The 15,881-nt window shown below is 64.4% G+C and overlaps 4 protein-coding genes across 4 annotated transcripts; 2 read left to right on the top strand and 2 right to left on the bottom strand.

Moving 5' to 3' along the window:
• Positions 1-506: 506 nt before the first annotated feature.
• LOC308048148 (claudin-3-like) lies at positions 507-1,151 on the bottom strand (the record flags this gene model as incomplete). Its single annotated transcript, XM_080357080.1, has 1 exon — positions 507-1,151. The coding sequence occupies one exon, from the start codon at positions 1,149-1,151 to the stop codon at positions 507-509; it is 645 nt and encodes a 214-aa protein (XP_080213206.1).
• Positions 1,152-8,497: 7,346 nt separating this feature from the next.
• On the top strand, positions 8,498-9,127 carry LOC308048134 (claudin-4-like; the record flags this gene model as incomplete). Its single annotated transcript, XM_080357060.1, has 1 exon — positions 8,498-9,127. One exon carries the CDS (start codon positions 8,498-8,500, stop codon positions 9,125-9,127), a length of 630 nt encoding a protein of 209 aa, XP_080213186.1.
• A 2,825-nt stretch (positions 9,128-11,952) lies between these two features.
• On the top strand, positions 11,953-12,597 carry LOC308048133 (claudin-4-like; the record flags this gene model as incomplete). The annotated part of the gene is made up of 1 exon (XM_080357059.1): positions 11,953-12,597. One exon carries the CDS (start codon positions 11,953-11,955, stop codon positions 12,595-12,597), a length of 645 nt encoding a protein of 214 aa, XP_080213185.1.
• A 1,613-nt stretch (positions 12,598-14,210) lies between these two features.
• On the bottom strand, positions 14,211-15,593 carry METTL27 (methyltransferase like 27). The gene is made up of 5 exons (XM_080357017.1): positions 15,475-15,593; positions 15,266-15,394; positions 15,048-15,183; positions 14,882-14,974; positions 14,211-14,464 (listed from the first exon to the last, which is right to left on the bottom strand). Exons 1-5 carry the CDS (start codon positions 15,580-15,582, stop codon positions 14,226-14,228), a joined length of 705 nt encoding a protein of 234 aa, XP_080213143.1. The 5' UTR covers positions 15,583-15,593; the 3' UTR covers positions 14,211-14,225.
• Positions 15,594-15,881: the final 288 nt, after the last annotated feature.

Genomic DNA, 15,881 nt, shown 5'->3' with positions numbered 1-15,881 from the left:
CCAAATCCGGTGTTGCCCTAGCGGGGGACATGACGTGGCGCCTTGGGGGGGCCGTAGCCCCAGCAACCCCACCGTACCTGGTGCGATCTTGTTTCCCACACACACACTCCAAAGATACTCTGGCTACCAAAACAGGACACGTTTATTGACAAATGTAACCGGTACAGACACACGTAACAGGGACAAACGGTGCCCGGCCGGCGTGATGGGGGGGGACACACTGAGGGGGGCCACTGTCGCCAGCCCAGTCCCCATCCTGCCCCATCGGCGCGGGCAGGGGCGCGCTGGGCGCCGCGTCTCCCGCCAACCCGAAACCGCTTCTTGTTTACCCGAAACTGTCTCTATTTACACAGCCTGGCCCTGACCCCTCCGCCGTCCCCGTCCCCTCCTTCGCGCCCCCCTGCCCCGCTGCCGCCACCCCTGGCCCTGTGGAGGGTGATGAGGGTCTCGGGGTGGGTGGGGTAGGGGGAGTGGGTGTCGGGGGGTCCCGGGGATCCCGGGGGGGCTCAGACATAGTTCCTCTTGTCGTAGCTGGTGACGGCGGAGCGTGGGGCTGAGTAGGCCACCTTGCCGGTGGTGTACCTGTCGTCTTTGGGGGGGCAGGAGCAGCAGAGCAGAGCCCCCCCCAGCAGCAGGAGGGCAGAGGCTGCCCAGCCCACGTAGAGCGAGGTGCCCAGCTCCCGCTTCTGCGCGTCGAGCACCAGCGGGTTGTAGAAATCCCGGATGATGGTGTTGGCCGACCAGGAGACGGGGATGAGGTTCATAATGGCGGAGAGGATGAAGATGACGCCGGAGACGATGGTGATCTTGGCTTTGGTGCTCTCGTCCTCCACGCATCGGGTGCACTGGGCGCCTACGATGGCCACCAGTAAACCCAGGACGGCCAAGAGGATGGCTACCACCAGGAGGGCGCGGGCGGCTTGCAGATCCTGTGGCAGGGCCAGCAGGGAGTCGTAGACCTTGCACTGCATCTGCCCTGTGCTCTGCACCACGCAGTTCATCCACAGCCCTTCCCAGATGGTCTGCGCCGTCACGATGTTGTTGCCGATGAAAGCCGTCACCCTCCACATGGGCAAGGCGCAGCAGAGGATGCTGCACAACCAACCCAGCACCGACAAGGCCACCCCGCTGATCTCCAGTGCCATCGACATGGTGACCGCTTCGCTGCCGCGCTGCAGGCGATGGTGGAGAAGAACCCACGGACCGAAACCGTCACCGCCACCTGTCGCTGTTCGCAGCCCTTGGGGGATCAGCTTACACCTGGGTGCACCTGTGCTTATAAGGGCTGGCGGGGCCAGCTCCAGCGCCCGCCCGGGGTGGGGTTTCACTGCTGGACGCTCCTCTCGGCTCCTCCGTCACCGTCACCTGCGTCCCACACCCTCCCCTTTGTTTGCAGAGATGGCGCTGGGTTACCTGAGAAGGGCGGGAGGGGGAGAGACACCACCTGCCACGGCCGTCCCCTTGGTTTCGGGGTGATAGGTGCCAGGAACACAGAGCCACCCTGCTCATTTGGACCCACTGAACCCCCTCTGGGGACCTGGAAATTCCTCAGCTTCACCATTATCACCTGGAGCTGTCGCCAGGTCAGGGTTTGCTTTTATTTCTAGAACATCTTATCAGTGCTCACGTTTAACTGGAGTTCAGCGACCGCCAGGCACCTCTGCATCACTGTGCAAAGTGCAGCCCCTTTGCTGTGATGCTTGTTGCTCCAACACTGTCACCTCAGGGCACCCATGGGTGCTCCCTGCCCTGTGGGGTGGGTGCAGGGTCCCCAACACCCGGCCCCCTCCTTCTCCCACCCTGCCAGGCAGGGAGCACCGGCGGGGATCCCCGAACTGGGTGATAAATACCTTTACTCATCCTGCTCAAATATTTTGGCCTTGAAGGAAGCAGATAACGCACGTAACCGCCCCGCAGCGTCACCCGGTCAACCGAGCAGGGAGACGGCAAAGGGAAAATAAAAAAACCCCAGAGGGCAGGTGCGGGGCGGCTCCTGCGCTCACACACACACACCGGGCAGCGGCTGTGGGGGCGTGTGCGTCCCCCAGCAACAGCCCCCCAACATTTCACACTGGTGGTGGCATTTCCAGCCACCCCCCGCCCCCAGGAATGCGGTCGCTGGCCTCCGCCAGACGCGGGCTCGCTCCTGCCTGTTCCCTGCCTGCTCAAAATCTCCCCTACAACTCATTAACTACTCAAGAGCGCAGCGGGATGCTGGACCATGGCGGGAGCAGCTCGGGGACCCGAGGTCTGCGATGGGGAGAGCTCTCTGTCCTGGTTGTTACCCCACAGCACCCCAGCACCCTGGAGCCAGGGGGTTGGCTTTGGGTACCCCACAGCGCCCCAAAACCACGGATGTGCCTGGGTCAGCACCCCGAACCAGAGCCAGTAGGGTGTCCCCCTGCCACCCCACAGCACCCTGACAACCCAAATCTGGCTGGGGCAGATATTGTCACCCCATGTCACCCCAGCACCCTGCATGCATCTGGGTTGGCCTCTGGTCCCTTGCAGCACCTTGTACCTGACTGCACCACCCCGATACCCCGTACCGAGCCAGGCTAGCCACTACCAACCCATGGCTCCCCAAAAACACCCTGTATCCATCCAGGTAGCCTTCTGCCACCCCATTGTGTGCCAATGTCCCCCGTGTCTGGCTGTCCTGGCTTCTGCCACCCCGTTGTAGCCTGATCACCCCCCAAGGGCACCCTGAGCCAGGCTTGGTGGCTGCGGGGGTGCCCAGGGGTGACCCTGTATATGTTGCTGAGGGGCAGCCCAGGCCAGCAGCACCCTGGGGGCAGTAACCTTGTCACTGGGTGCTGGTCCTTGGGGACACCATGGAGTGCCGATGATGCTGGTGCTGCAGCAGGTGACAGTGAGTACAGGGTCAGATCTGCCCAAGGTGTTACTGGCACCACAAACCCAAACAGAGCGGGGTGCAGTCTGGCCCAGGGCCCCCCATCTGCAGGGGTGCAGGCAGGGGTGCAGGCAGGGGTGCAGGCAGCACACACCGTGGGCGGGGCTGTGCCAGCACCCCCGGGGTGCAGATGCGCGCAGGCGCACGCACACACACAGCTCACACCCCCTCTGCTGGTGGGGACACCCACATCTGCACCCACAGACAGACAGACAGACAGACACCACACACAGGAAGAGGCAAACAGGCATATGACAGTGGGGGCGCACACACCCCCAGCCCCGCCATGGTGTACCCATGGCTGTGGGTACACCCGCATGTGCACCCCACACACCCCACACACACGGCTGCGGGGCAGGGGTGGGTGTAACCCAGGGGGGCTGTGTGTAGGGTTACCCCAGGGAGGGGTTTGGGGCAGAGCGGGGTACCCCAGGCAAGGCTGTGTGGCTCTGGGGTCCTCCACGTAGGACTGTGGGGCAGGGAAGTACCCCAGACAGGGCTTTGGGGTGGAGGGGACCCCAGGCAAGGCTGTAGGGCAGGCAAGTACCCCAGGTGGGGGTGTGGGGAGAGGGGATACGGCAGGCAGGGCTGTGGGGCACTGGGGTACCCCAGGCAGGGCTGTGGGGAAAGGGTAGGGGGGGTACTCCAGGTAGGACTGTGGGGCGAGGGGTACCCAGGGAGGGATTTAGGGCAGGGGGTGCCCCAGGTAGGGCTGTGGAATGGGGGTACCCAACACAAGGCTGTGAGGCACTGGGGTACCCAGCGATGAATGTGGGGCAGGGGGTACCCCAGGTAAGGGTTGTGGTGTTGTGGGTACCCCGGGCAGGGTTGTGGGGTGCAGGGGTACCCCACGCAGGTGTGCTGGGATATCCCAGGCAGGGGCGATACACGTGGGGCAGGGGCTATGGGGCAGAGATGGGGTGGGAGGGGGCAGGGGAAGCACCGCAGCCCCCGACCCTGCAATCAAAGCCCCACACGCGCCGCGTCCCCATTTTGTCACCCCAAATTGCCCAAAGTACAGGCTGTGCGTGTGGTGCCGCACCGGCCCGGGGCAGCAGCCGCCTGAGTCACGGCGGAGGAAGGGGCAAACCACCGGGGTTTCGGGGTGCCGGCTGCCGCGCGCTCCGAGGTGCATTCTTGTGGCCAGCAAACCGGCTCGTGGGGTTTACTGAAAAGAGCTGCGTGGGGCTGGTGTCCCTGGGGGGTGCTGGAGCATCCCCATCCATCCCCTGCCGTGTCACCCCTGGTGGAGCCCCTGTGCTCTCCCCCTGCAGCTGGGAAGGGATGGGATGAGGACCTTAGCCAGCGGGTCTCCCAGGATGTGGACAAGGTGGCGTGGCTGCATGGAGCCACCGATGACATGGGGACAGGTTTGCCCCTGTGCTGTGGTGACCCAAAGGTCACAGTCGCATTGCTGGTTTGGTGGCCTGTGCTGTGGGAAGGACACCTGTGCTGGTGGGGGGGACACCCACCAAGGGCACCCCCATCCCAGCACCCCGGGGCGAGCAGGAGGTGACACCAGAAACCGCCCTGGGGCCGCGGGGCCGCGTCCCGCTCACGTGTAGCCATCAACCAGGGCAGGTTGGGGTGTTTCCCCCCCGCTGCGGTCTCGGGAGTGACGGCGCGTTTCCCCCCCGGGGGAGCTGGGTTGGGGCGGTAAACGCTGCCTCGACCTCTTATATTTCAGGCGCGGGGCTGCTGGCTCTGCCCCGGCCAGGGCACACAGGCAGCCCATTGTTGAAGCCCCTTCGGCGACGGCGAGGAGCAGGTAGGGCTCCTCCAGCATCAATGGCAGCTCTGTCTGCTGGCGGGGCGGGGACGGGGCTGTCGGCACATGGAGAGCCGGGGTGGTGGGGGGCACGGTCCGGCAGGACCCGGCAGGGGGCTGGCAGCTCGCCCGGGGGATGCCGGGTCACCCATAAATCTCAGTGTGCCCTGGGGCACCCTCACTCTGACAGCTTTGCTGCAGCATCCCGCTTCCTCCGAGCATCGTCTGTGGGGGTCCCCACATGGCATGGCTTGCATCCCCCTCCCTGGGCCATGGCTGTCATCTCCCCATCCCTTTGACAACCACCTCGGCAGCACTTGTGCATGTTTTCCCCGTTCAGAGCTGCTTTTTGCTCAGAAAATTAGGCAGGACTTTTGATTTTGGAGTGATTTCAGGTCCAAGGTCCCGTTTCTCACGTCTCGCGTCCCCCAGGGGACCCCACGGCTCCTCTCTGCTGAGCCGATAAGAATTTGCTTTCCCATAGCAGGAAACAACCTGACTCTGCATATTTGAGCCGGTCGGGGGGGTTTATGTTGGGCAAGGACTTTTTTTTGGGAACATTCAGTCTCTGGCCTGCCGGTAACTAATCCCCGCGCGCTGGCAGGGGAGGCTGCCAGCTCCGCGCCGGCGGAGCGGGAGGGCTGGTGGCCGTCCCTCTGTGCCTTGCTCAGTGGATGTGAAGCCGGAGATCCCGGTGGATCACCGCTCCTGGCAAGTCTCACGCGCCTTTGTGGGACCTCAAGGTAGCCGGGGCAGCGAGCTTGTGCGTGGGTGCTGGGGGACGTGGGGCTGAGCTGGTATGAGGTGGGAATGTCACCTGTGTCCCTGGTGGGACGTCCCGAAGTGCTTTGGCAGAGGATTTGTGCCCCGAGCCCTTTCCCCGCGGGGTGTCCTCTGCCCTGAGCAAGGTCAGGGTGGCGCAGCTCCTGCTGTGCGCCTGGTGGTGCCCGGCATTGCGGTGACACCTGCTCAAGGCTGTCGGTCCCCTCTCCCTGCCCGGGGATGTCCTTGCTGCCCAGCCGTGGGGCTGAAATGTGTCCCCATCTCAATGACACAGGGGTGAGGGGCAGAGGGCATGTCCCGAGCCACAAAGGGCCGGTGGCTGATGTGCCGAGATGGTGGCTGTGCTGTCACCGATCCCATTAGTGTGCAGTGGGGCAGGGACTCGGATCCCTGTGTCCCTGCACCCACTGGGTGCTGCGGCAGCTGCAGGTGGTGAGGGCTGGGGATGGGGTGAGCACCTGTTTTGGGGTGAGCACCTGTTTTGGAGTGGAGGAGCTCCCAGTTGAGCAGGGGGATTGTGTTGCTATCAGGACACATTCCTCGCTGTGTGTCCTTGCAGGTGGCGCTGGGACAAAGCTGGGGCTTAGGTCTTGCAGGATGCACCTGGGCAGCTGGGATGGGGCTGTGGTGCTGGTGTCCCTGTGGTCACATCCCTGAATGACACGTGTCAAGGTGCTTGGTGGTGCTGTGGTCCTGCCCGAGCTGCAGTAGCACCCTGGCTCAATGGGTGCTGGGGATGAGGGGCTGGCCCATGGAGACGGGGGCTGTTGCTCCTCCCCTCCCCGCCGAGTCCGTGTCTGTCTGTCCTGCTGGCCAACAGTGCTGGGGACATGGGGCCAGTGGTGCCGGCCGGGCGAGTGCGTCACTGGGGGACATGGGGATGGGCACAGGGGCTGTTTCTGGGTGGCAGCTGCCTGTTTGAATATATGTCACGTTCTGGCTTTAATTACAGTAATTGGATGTCGGAGGGCCGTGCTGGCGCCTGCTCTTGCTCCAAGGGGGAGCGTGAGCACGTGGAGGAGTCCCTGTCATTTGTCCCCAGCCCTGAAGCGTGTCCCTGTGTGCCTGCAGGGACACGGCCCATGCCATTTGCACACACACACACGTGGTGCACGCCTGTCTCCAACCCCATGTAATTTGGTGGTTACAGCAGCCGGCTGGGAGGTGAAAACCACATTCAGCCTCGGGCAGAGGCTGGGGATGCTCCCGATCCCCGTGGATTAAAGGGAGCCCCTGACCACAAGGCTCTGGCCCTGGGGTGGGCACGCTGGTATGCCAGCAATGTGGGCGCTCCAGCAGGACAGATGGACAGACAGATGGTCCCAGCATGGCTCCCCTGGCACAGGTCAGGACCCTGGCTTGTCCCCGCAGGTGAGGGTCTGCCATGAGACCCCAGTGTCTCCGAGCACCCTGCCTGCTCCTGCCACGCCGGGCACTGGTGTCCCCAGCCCAGGTGCTGCTGGCATCGTCACGGCACCGCAGGCAGGAACCACCCGGTTCTCCCCCTGTGTTAGGGCGCGATGCCCGGGGACACCCCAGTGTGGGCAGCGGTAGCCAAACAATTAGCACAAGCGATGGGATCATATCGGTAACTCCAGTGCTTGGGAAAACCAAGATAATCTATGGCCCTGTTATCTTTTCCAGAGGCCTGGGATTAAGCCGGGCTGGGAGAACGGTGCACTGTCTGTCTGTCCGTCCTTATGGTCTGTCTGGCCTCATGCAGTGCTTGCGTGGGTGCTGGAGGGACTTTGAAGGGAGCGAGGAGGGGAAGTGTGTGCAGGGCCTCGTGGAGTGAAGGAGAGGTTGGGCAGTGCCCAAAGCTTCGGCATCAGTTTTGGCATTGGAATTGGCATTGGTATTTGCATCAGCATTGATATTGGTGTTGGCATTGGCATTGGAGTTGGTATTGGCATTGGAAGTGGCATGGGCACAGGCATTGGAAGTGGCATTGATATTGATATTGGTATTGGCATTGGCATCGGTATCAGTATCGTTATTGGCATCAGTATTGGCACTGGAGCTGGCATCGGTATTGGTATCAGCACAGCTTGGCCACTGGCATGGCCAGATGTGCCAGAATTCTGCCAGCACGACATGGCCCCCTGTCCATGCTGCTCTGCCCGTGCTTGGCACCCCAGTCCCCACTGGGGCACCTCGAGGGTCACCTCTGCCCCTGCAGCCTGTGACCCACTGAGCCCGGCTGCAGCGCAGGCAGCGCAGGCAGCGCAGGCAGCGCAGGCAGCAGGGCAGGGACCGGGCTGCCGTGTGAGCGCCGGCTCGGCAGTGGAGCACGAGGCGGGGTCGGTTCCGGGATCTGCCCCCCCCTCGCCTGGGGCAGCACCGTGTCTCCTCCGCAGGGAGCCGGCAGCCGCTCCAACCAGTTTGTGGGTCTGGGTGGCGACACCTCCCGCCCCAGGCCTGGCAGAGGGCTAGGGAGCGCGGGTCCGGCCGCAAAGGAACAAACAAGAGTCGGTTGTGTCCTGCTGGGCACGGCGTCCGGCGGCGGGGCACGGCCGACGTGCTGCTCCCCGGCACGGGGCTGCGGGAGCCAGGGGCTGGAGCGCTGCGGGAAAAGCCGCCCTGTGAGCTGGGGGGAAACTGAGGCACAAAAGCATAGAGAGACTACATGTGGGTGATGGAGCAGGAGGTGCTGGCAGCAATGACAGAGACATCCCAATGCCTGGACACCGGCTCTTCCCCTTCAGCATCCCAGGCTGAGCCCCAGCACTGCCCTTGGCATCTGTGACCTGCCCGTGGGCAGCGGTGGGACACGCTCCCACACCTGGGTGGCCTCATCCCCGTCCCTTGCGCCCTCCTCCGCAAGAGCAGCCGGGATATTCGGTGTCAGTGCTGCAGGGAGAAACACAAGTGGAGGAATCCTGGGAAACTGGTTTTACCCCTCCGTCCGGTGCCGGCGGCAGGACGGCGGCGGTGGCTGCGCTCCTCCCTCGGCGAAGGCATATAACGCCCGCCATGGTCCTGGCGAGCGGCACAGTGCTGAGGGAGGCGGGCAGGGGTGCAGGCAGCGAGCCATGGCCTCCATGGGGCTGCAGGTGCTGGGCATCGCCCTCTCCGTCATCGGCTGGTTGGCCACCATCCTCTGCTGCGCCTTGCCCATGTGGCGGGAGACGGCCTTCGTCGGCAACAACATCGTGACGGCGCAGATCATCTGGGAAGGGCTGTGGATGAACTGCGTGGTGCAGAGCACGGGGCAGATGCAGTGCAAGTTCTACGACTCCCTGCTGGCCCTGCCGCAGGATCTGCAAGCCGCCCGCGCCATGGTGGTGGTGGCCATCGTCTTGGCCGTCCTGGGCACCCTGCTCGCTGTCACCGGCGGCAAGTGCACCAACTGCGTGGAGGATGACACCGCCAAAGCCAAGGTCATGATCGTCTCCGGTATCATCTTCATCATCGCCGGTGTTCTCGTCCTCATCCCCATCTCTTGGTCGGCCAACAGCATCATCCAGGACTTCTACAACCCGATGGTCACCGACTCCCAGAAGCGGGACCTGGGCTCGTCCCTCTACGTGGGCTGGGCGGCCTCCGCGCTGCTGCTGCTGGGAGGGGGGATCCTGTGCTGCACCTGCCCCCCCCGGGGCGAGAAGCCCTACTCTGCCAAGTTCACGGCTGCTCGCTCACTGCCAGCCAGTAACTACGTCTGAGGAGCCGCTGCGCCCCCCTGGACCCCCCACCTCCCCATGGAGCCGGGAGCTCTTGGGGCGCCCCTGGACCGCAGACCCCCCTGGCTGGGTGCTGGCCGGCGCCGAGGCGGTGGCGGGGCGGCGCGAGGGACGGCAGACAGAGCTGCCTTTGTTCACCGGGGGATGGAAGCTGGTTCTTTAATCTCGGTTGAGACGGAGAACAAGGCGATCCTGTCCTGGCTGCCTCCCCGGCGGGGTCCCGCTCCCCCTGGAGCACCTGGTCACGGCATCTCTCTGAGACACCACCCGACACCCCCCCGGAGCATCTCCTGGCTCCCGGTATCGGGGTGTGCCGTGCGGTGACGCAACTCCCGGGGCCTGTCCTGTGGGTGACACGGGGCTCTCACTTGGTAAAACCCCCCAGGATGCGTCCCCCCGGGTGGACGGCGGTGCTGATGGGGACAGCGAAGCTGTCCCACACTGTCATGGGGACATGGTGGCTCTGGAAAACCCTGTCAGGGGCTTGAGGGGTGACATGGGGGATCTCACCTGCTTGTACCCCCTGTTGTCCCTGTAGATTTTGACACTGACCTACTTTCGGTGCTCGCAGTGGCGGTATGGATGGTACAGACGTGTGATTATTCGCAGCAGATCTCCGGGGCGGGGGCATCATTATCCTGGGAGTGGGATGGCAGCGGCCGGGCTGGGAGAACCGGTCGGGGAGGCGGGAGCGGAGCGGGTCTGTGCACCCGCATGGAGGGGGCGACTCCAGGATCCTGACCCATGGGGTGCCCCCAGCCCCATATAGTCCCCTGGCATCCCCCGGGTGGGTTGTCTGGGAGGGGGTGGCTTGTGGTGTCCTCTGGGACTGTGCTGCCATCTGTCCCCATGTCACAACCTTCCCACATTAAACGGCAGCTGCTCAGCCCCATGTGCATTGTTGTCTTTACCTTCTCCAACACCTGCCTTGGTGATGGGACAGACCAGTGCTCCTGTGCCGCAGATCCCCGTCCCCCTGAGACCCCCCCTAAATCTGCTTTCCAGAGCCTCCTGCAATCCCAGCCCCCCAACCCCTGCTCCGTCACCCACCGCTCCCCTCCCTGGGCCCCTGCTCCCTGGGAGTGACAACGGGACCTCCATGGCACAATGCCTTGGCAGCACCCGACATGGCATCGCAACTACCCCCTGTCCTGACGTGATCTTCCAAAGAAAGGAGGAAGGTGACGGGTGCTGGTGAGGGCAGGTCGGGGTTTGCTGGCCCCAGGGCCACCCTGCAGCACCGGCTGGGAGCTCCCCAGGGCCAGCGTGGGCACCGCCCGGTGTTTTGCGTATCTCGGTTCCTGCATGGCAAAGTGTGCTGGGGCGCAGCGGCGGCGCTGAACCGGCTTGGGAATGTCCTTCCCCTGTGCCTCGGGGTGCGCAGGGATGGTGGGTGATGCTGCTGCGTGGTGAACATGAGGCTGTGGGTGTCTCATCTGGGTCTGGGGTCTCCCAGCTCCCCCATCCCTTCACTGGCAATGTTAGAAAATGCTCCCACAGCCCTGTTGTGCTGGTGGCTGGGTGGAAATGTGAGTGCGATGCCTGGGTGAACATTCCTGCCAGGATCCGTGGGGACACCGCTTGTCCCCACTGGGGGTGGCCTTGCACCCCATTTTGGGTGTCTCTTGTAGTCCAGGTCCCACTGGCTGGGAAACAGTGCCCGTGATGGCTTCCCATTGTCCTGGCTCCCCAACCTTCCCAGCGGTTGGTCCCCCTTTCTCTGGGTGAGAGAAGCTTTATTTTTGGCCCAAAGGGGCTTTCATGGATCAGGGAATCAAAGCCCCAGCCCTGGGTGTCTGTGTGATGAAAGGCGCTGGGGAAGGAGCGGGGACGCAATGGGGGAGAAAAGGCCACAGAAACCGAAACTGGGACCAGAGAAACCGTGGTGAAACCTCCTACGAGGCCAGAGGGTGCGCCGGGCACAGCCGATACCGCGCTGTTGTGTGGGGCTCATAAAAACTGAGCTGGTCCTGTCTGCCCAGCACGGGTGTGAGCACCCACGGGTGCACTCTGCCCTGCGGTGGTACCGTGGATCTGCTCTGTGTGGGGCTAAGCGGAGACTTGGCCGCGTGTGACTGTGGTGGAGCCATTGGCGTGTCCAGCATGTCCCCTTGTACCTGCCACCCCTCTTACAGGGGTGATGCCTGTGGGTCCATAGCCCCTTGCCGGGGGTTTTCTCTCTTGGCGCTGGTCACGGTGTGAGGGAAGAGCTGGTATCGCTGTAAGCGCTGAGCTCTGGCCCATTTCCAGCGCCACAGGTGAGAATTCCCGGGTCCAAAGGGCACTGCAGCACGGCTGCCAAGGGCGAAGCAGAACCTGCTCTTGAACCTGGAGCAGCTGGTGCCGCGGTGAGAGCAGGAGCTGCTGCCCGGGACCCCCGGTGCCGGGGGGTGAAGCACCAGCAATGGAACAGGGCGTGGGGTGGGCACTGTGGGGTGACCTGCAGCAGTGCCCCTTGTCACACGTGTCCCCATGCCCTCCTGCAGCAGTGCCCCTTGTCACACGTGTCCCCATGCCCTCCTGCAGCAGTGCCCTTTGTCACACATGTCCCTATGCCCTCCTGCAGCAGTGCCCCTTGTCACACGTGTCCCCATGCCGTCCTGCAGCAATGCCCCTTGTCACAACTGTCCCCATGCCATCCTGCAGCAATGCCCCAGGTCACACGTGTCCCCACACTATCCTGCATCTCTTCCCGTCCAGATGGGGATGAGGACACACCCAGCATGGAGCCCACACTGTTCAGAAAGCACCCCTGTCTCTGGGACGGTATTGATGATAGTTGTCCCCTGTTCCCACAGGTGCTGTCAATGGCAACGATGACAATGCAGCTGGGTGGGCTGTTGCTGGCGGCGCTGGGCTGGCTGGGCTCCATCCTCACCTGCGCGCTGCCCATGTGGAAGGTGACGGCCTTCATCGGCTCCAACATCGTGGTGGCCCAGGTCTTCTGGGAAGGGCTGTGGATGAACTGCGTGTACGAGACCACGGGGCAGATGCAGTGCAAGGCCTACGACTCCCTGCTGGAGCTCACCTCGGACCTGCAAGCCGCTCGCGCCTTGGTGGTCACCTCCATCTTCGTGGCCCTCTTCGCCTTCCTCACGGCCATCTCGGGCGCAGACTGCACCCGCTGCGTGGACGACAAGGATGCCAAGACCAGGATCTCCATCGTGGCAGGTGCCATCTTCGTCCTGGCCGGCATCATGCTGCTCATCCCTGTCTCCTGGTCTGCCAACAGCATCGTAACCAACTTCTACAACCCCATGGTGCCCGCAGCCCTCAAGCGGGAGCTGGGGGCTGCCCTCTACATCGGCTGGGCTGCCAGTGCCCTCCTGCTCTTTGGTGGGGGCATCCTGTGCTGCTCGGGACCCCCCTCCCAGCAGGACACCTATCCCAAGGTGTACAGAGCGGTGAAGGGCTGCAGCCCCATGGCTTACCCCATGAAGGACTATGTGTGAGCCGCCACTGCCAGCTCACGGAACAGCACCACCGTCCTGCCCCCCCGCCACTCGCTGCCTCCCCCTGCCCGCCCCCACACCGGCTGCACCCCCAGCACCATCCTCCCATCTCTGCCCTCCCCCGCTCGCGGGTGCTGCGCTCACCATGGACGATAAACATCTTGGTGCCACCGAGGCTGCCTGGGCTCATTGGGGAGCAATGGGGGGAGGATGGTGACATGTCCTATGGGTGCTGTGTCCTGCCAGCTCGGGGGCTGCTGCCCCAGCACCTGGCATGTCCTCATGTCCCCACAGGGATGTGGCGGTGATCAGCCAGGATGCTCCTTGTGCATCCCCCAGCAGGGAAACTGAGGCAGGGAGAGGGTGCTGAGAGCCAAGAGGGGCACAGAGGGACAGCAGGCACCCAGAACTCGGACATTTCAGCCCCCAGAGGCTGGGAGGGGACTGCAAAGAAAGGCCAAATCCTCCATCCCCAGCTCCTGGCCACCCTCCCCTGCACACTCCAGAGGGTCCACAGCAGGCACACAGCACACAGCAGGCAACAGAGGCAGGGAGTTTACTCAACAGGTGGGATTGTCCCCAGGGTACAAATGGGGGAGAGGGGAGCAGGGCAGCCACCCACAATGGGTGCATGGACCCCAAGACCTGGCGGGACAACACACAAGGGTGATAGGAACCGTGGGGAAGGCGAGTGTGGGAGGGGTGGGATGCCCTGGGTGGGGGACGGGGACAAGGAGAGATACAGTCACCACTTCCAGCCTGGGACGAGCTCCTGAGGGGAAGGAAGGAACCTTCCCCAGGGCCATGGGAACGGGACGAGCAGGAACAGGTCTGGGAAAGAGAAAAGATGAAAAGGAAATATCCCAGCAAGAGATTTGGGTAAAAAACTTCCCAAGGGAGCAGTGGGGGAGGAGGGGTGGGGGCAGCTGGGTGAGGGGCTGGGGAACAGGCTGGGCCGGCGATGCCGGGTGCTCCTGGGAGCCTTCCAGCCTCATTTCCCACCCAGACCATTAACTACAAAGATGTAGGAAGATGAGAATCTTAAGCAGCTGCTGTGGGATGAAAGGCCGATGTGGTGCTTGGAGAGCTTCTCCGGCTGGGTGTCACGTTGGTGCAGCTGGGGACGCCTCCTGCAGCTCAGGGTGCGCTGGGTTAGCTCCTGGGGAGGATGAAGATGGAGGAAGCGCAGGACATGGCGATGGGGACCCACCTCCAACACTCCTCGGGTAAAGACCATGGGGGTCTGGGATGGGGGAGGATGAAGAAAGGTCTAAATTTTGACCATGAGGGCTGAGAGGTGAGCACAGCAGGGAGAAGAAATCCTGGACAGGAGATGGCTCTGAACAGTCAGTCTGCAAGATGTGACGGTGAGGGCCAAGGTGTTGGGGACAGTACCTGAATGTCAGAGCAAACAGTGGTGCCCAGGAGACCCCACTGAAACCAGGAGACCCTCCCCAGGCTGAGGAACGGGCAAGGTTGCCAGGGGAGAAGGAGCTGGGGAAGGGAATGAGGAGGCTCCCCAAAAACACTGTTCACCCCCTAGCAGCTGCCCAGCTCCAGGAGGGTCTCTGAGTTGGGTTTTACGTGGGGCCAAGTGCTCACCCAGCTCCCCAGAAGCACGATGGCTCTCAGCCCTCCTCAAGGGGGGACACGGGGCACTTCTGGTAGATGTAGACCACCCCGGAGATGTAGCCGGTGCCCTGGGTGCTGTCCTCCTCGGTGGTCGCCCTCTCCCAGTGCTCCACCTCCTGGGCCAGGACCTTCCGCCAGGCTCCCTGCGCCCCAAGCCGCTCCAGCGCTGCCTCCAGCTCTGCCTTGTACCGCAGGTTCGAGGGGTCGCTCCTGGTTGTCATGCAGATGAAACCTCCTGCCAGGAGAGGGGACATCCATGCCTGTACCCCCCTGAGCAGGGCACCATGTGACCGGTGTCACACTGCAAAGTGGGGGGCAAGGGGAAGCAGAGAGACCCTGATGGGTGTCAGCAGGCAGGGGACAGGCAGGACAGGGGACAGCAGGACAGCACATGGAAGCACACACTGTCACACATCAGGAGTGCCACTGCCACCTCCTGCCATGTCCCCTGCCTGACCCCAGCCAGCAGGCATGGCCAGGGACCCGGGTTTCACTGCACATCCCTGCACCTGGCAGAAGGGACAAGGCCACGTTCTGGTTGTGCCACAGGGCCAGCGCCCAGCTGGGGACACACATCTACTGGGATCTGGTGTCCCTGTCCTGCCACCCGGGGGTCGCGGCAGGGAGGGGACAGCAGGGGACACCCCCTCACCCGGCTTGGTGACCCGGAGCAGCTCTGTCACAGCCGAGCTGGGCACCTGCCCCTCGCCCAGCGCCCCCACCACGGTCACGGCATCGTAGTGCTCTGCGGGGACACGCGTGGTGTCACCGGGGGTCACTCCGGGCTGCACCCCCGCTCCCTGGCGCCGGGCCGGTACCTGCGGGCGCGGGCAGCGGCTCCGGGCCCAGCACACACCGCCGCAGCTCCCGGTACAGCCCGGTGCTCCGCGCCCGCTTCAGCATCCCCGCGCTGCCGTCCACGCCGTGCAGGCAGCGGAACCCGCGCCGGTGCAGCTGCAGGGACAGACGGACACACGGCGCCGTTAACCCCCCGGCCCGGCCCGGCCCGGCCCCGAGGCCCCGGCCCGGCCGGTACCTCCCGCGCTACGAGCCCGGTGCCACAGGCCACGTCGAGCAGCCGCGCCTCGGCGGGAGGCGCGGGGAAGGCGGAGGCGAGCGAAGCGGCAGCCAGGGCCGGTGCCCGGTACTCCAGCGCTGCCACATCCTGCGGGGACACGGCGATCAGCGGCGCCGGGGAGTGGAGCGGAGGGGGGCGGGGCGGCCCCGGCTCCCCGGCCCCGGTACCTGCTCGTACTGGGCGGCCCAGCCGTCGTAGAAGCGCAGGCGCTCGGGCAGCGGCGCAGCCCCGTGCACCGCGGCCACGCGCCGCCGCGGGCCCGCCGACAGCCGCATCCCCGGGCCCGCCGGATCCGCGCCCCGCCCCGGCCCCACCCCCGGAGCGCCATTGGCTCCACTCCCTGTCCTGGTCACGCCCCCGAAGCGCCATTGGCTTCACTCTCTGTCCTGGTCACGCCCCCAGCGTTTCATTGGCTTCGTGAACCCGAACCACGCCCCCAGGGCCCCATTGGCCGGCCGACCTGCGCCACCGCCTCCTCCGGCCCACTCCGCCGCGCGAAACGGCGAGCGGGCGCGACCAAGTCCACCGGGGCGGTAGGGGTGCACCGAGGGGGCCGGGTGAGACCAAGTGTCCC

This window comes from Nesoenas mayeri (genome assembly GCF_963082525.1).
Source record: "Nesoenas mayeri genome assembly, chromosome: 20".
In the NCBI taxonomy this organism is placed as follows: Eukaryota; Metazoa; Chordata; class Aves; order Columbiformes; family Columbidae; genus Nesoenas; species Nesoenas mayeri.
The sequence above is the reverse complement of the archived record's forward strand: the minus strand, read 5'-3'. Positions and strand labels throughout refer to the sequence as shown.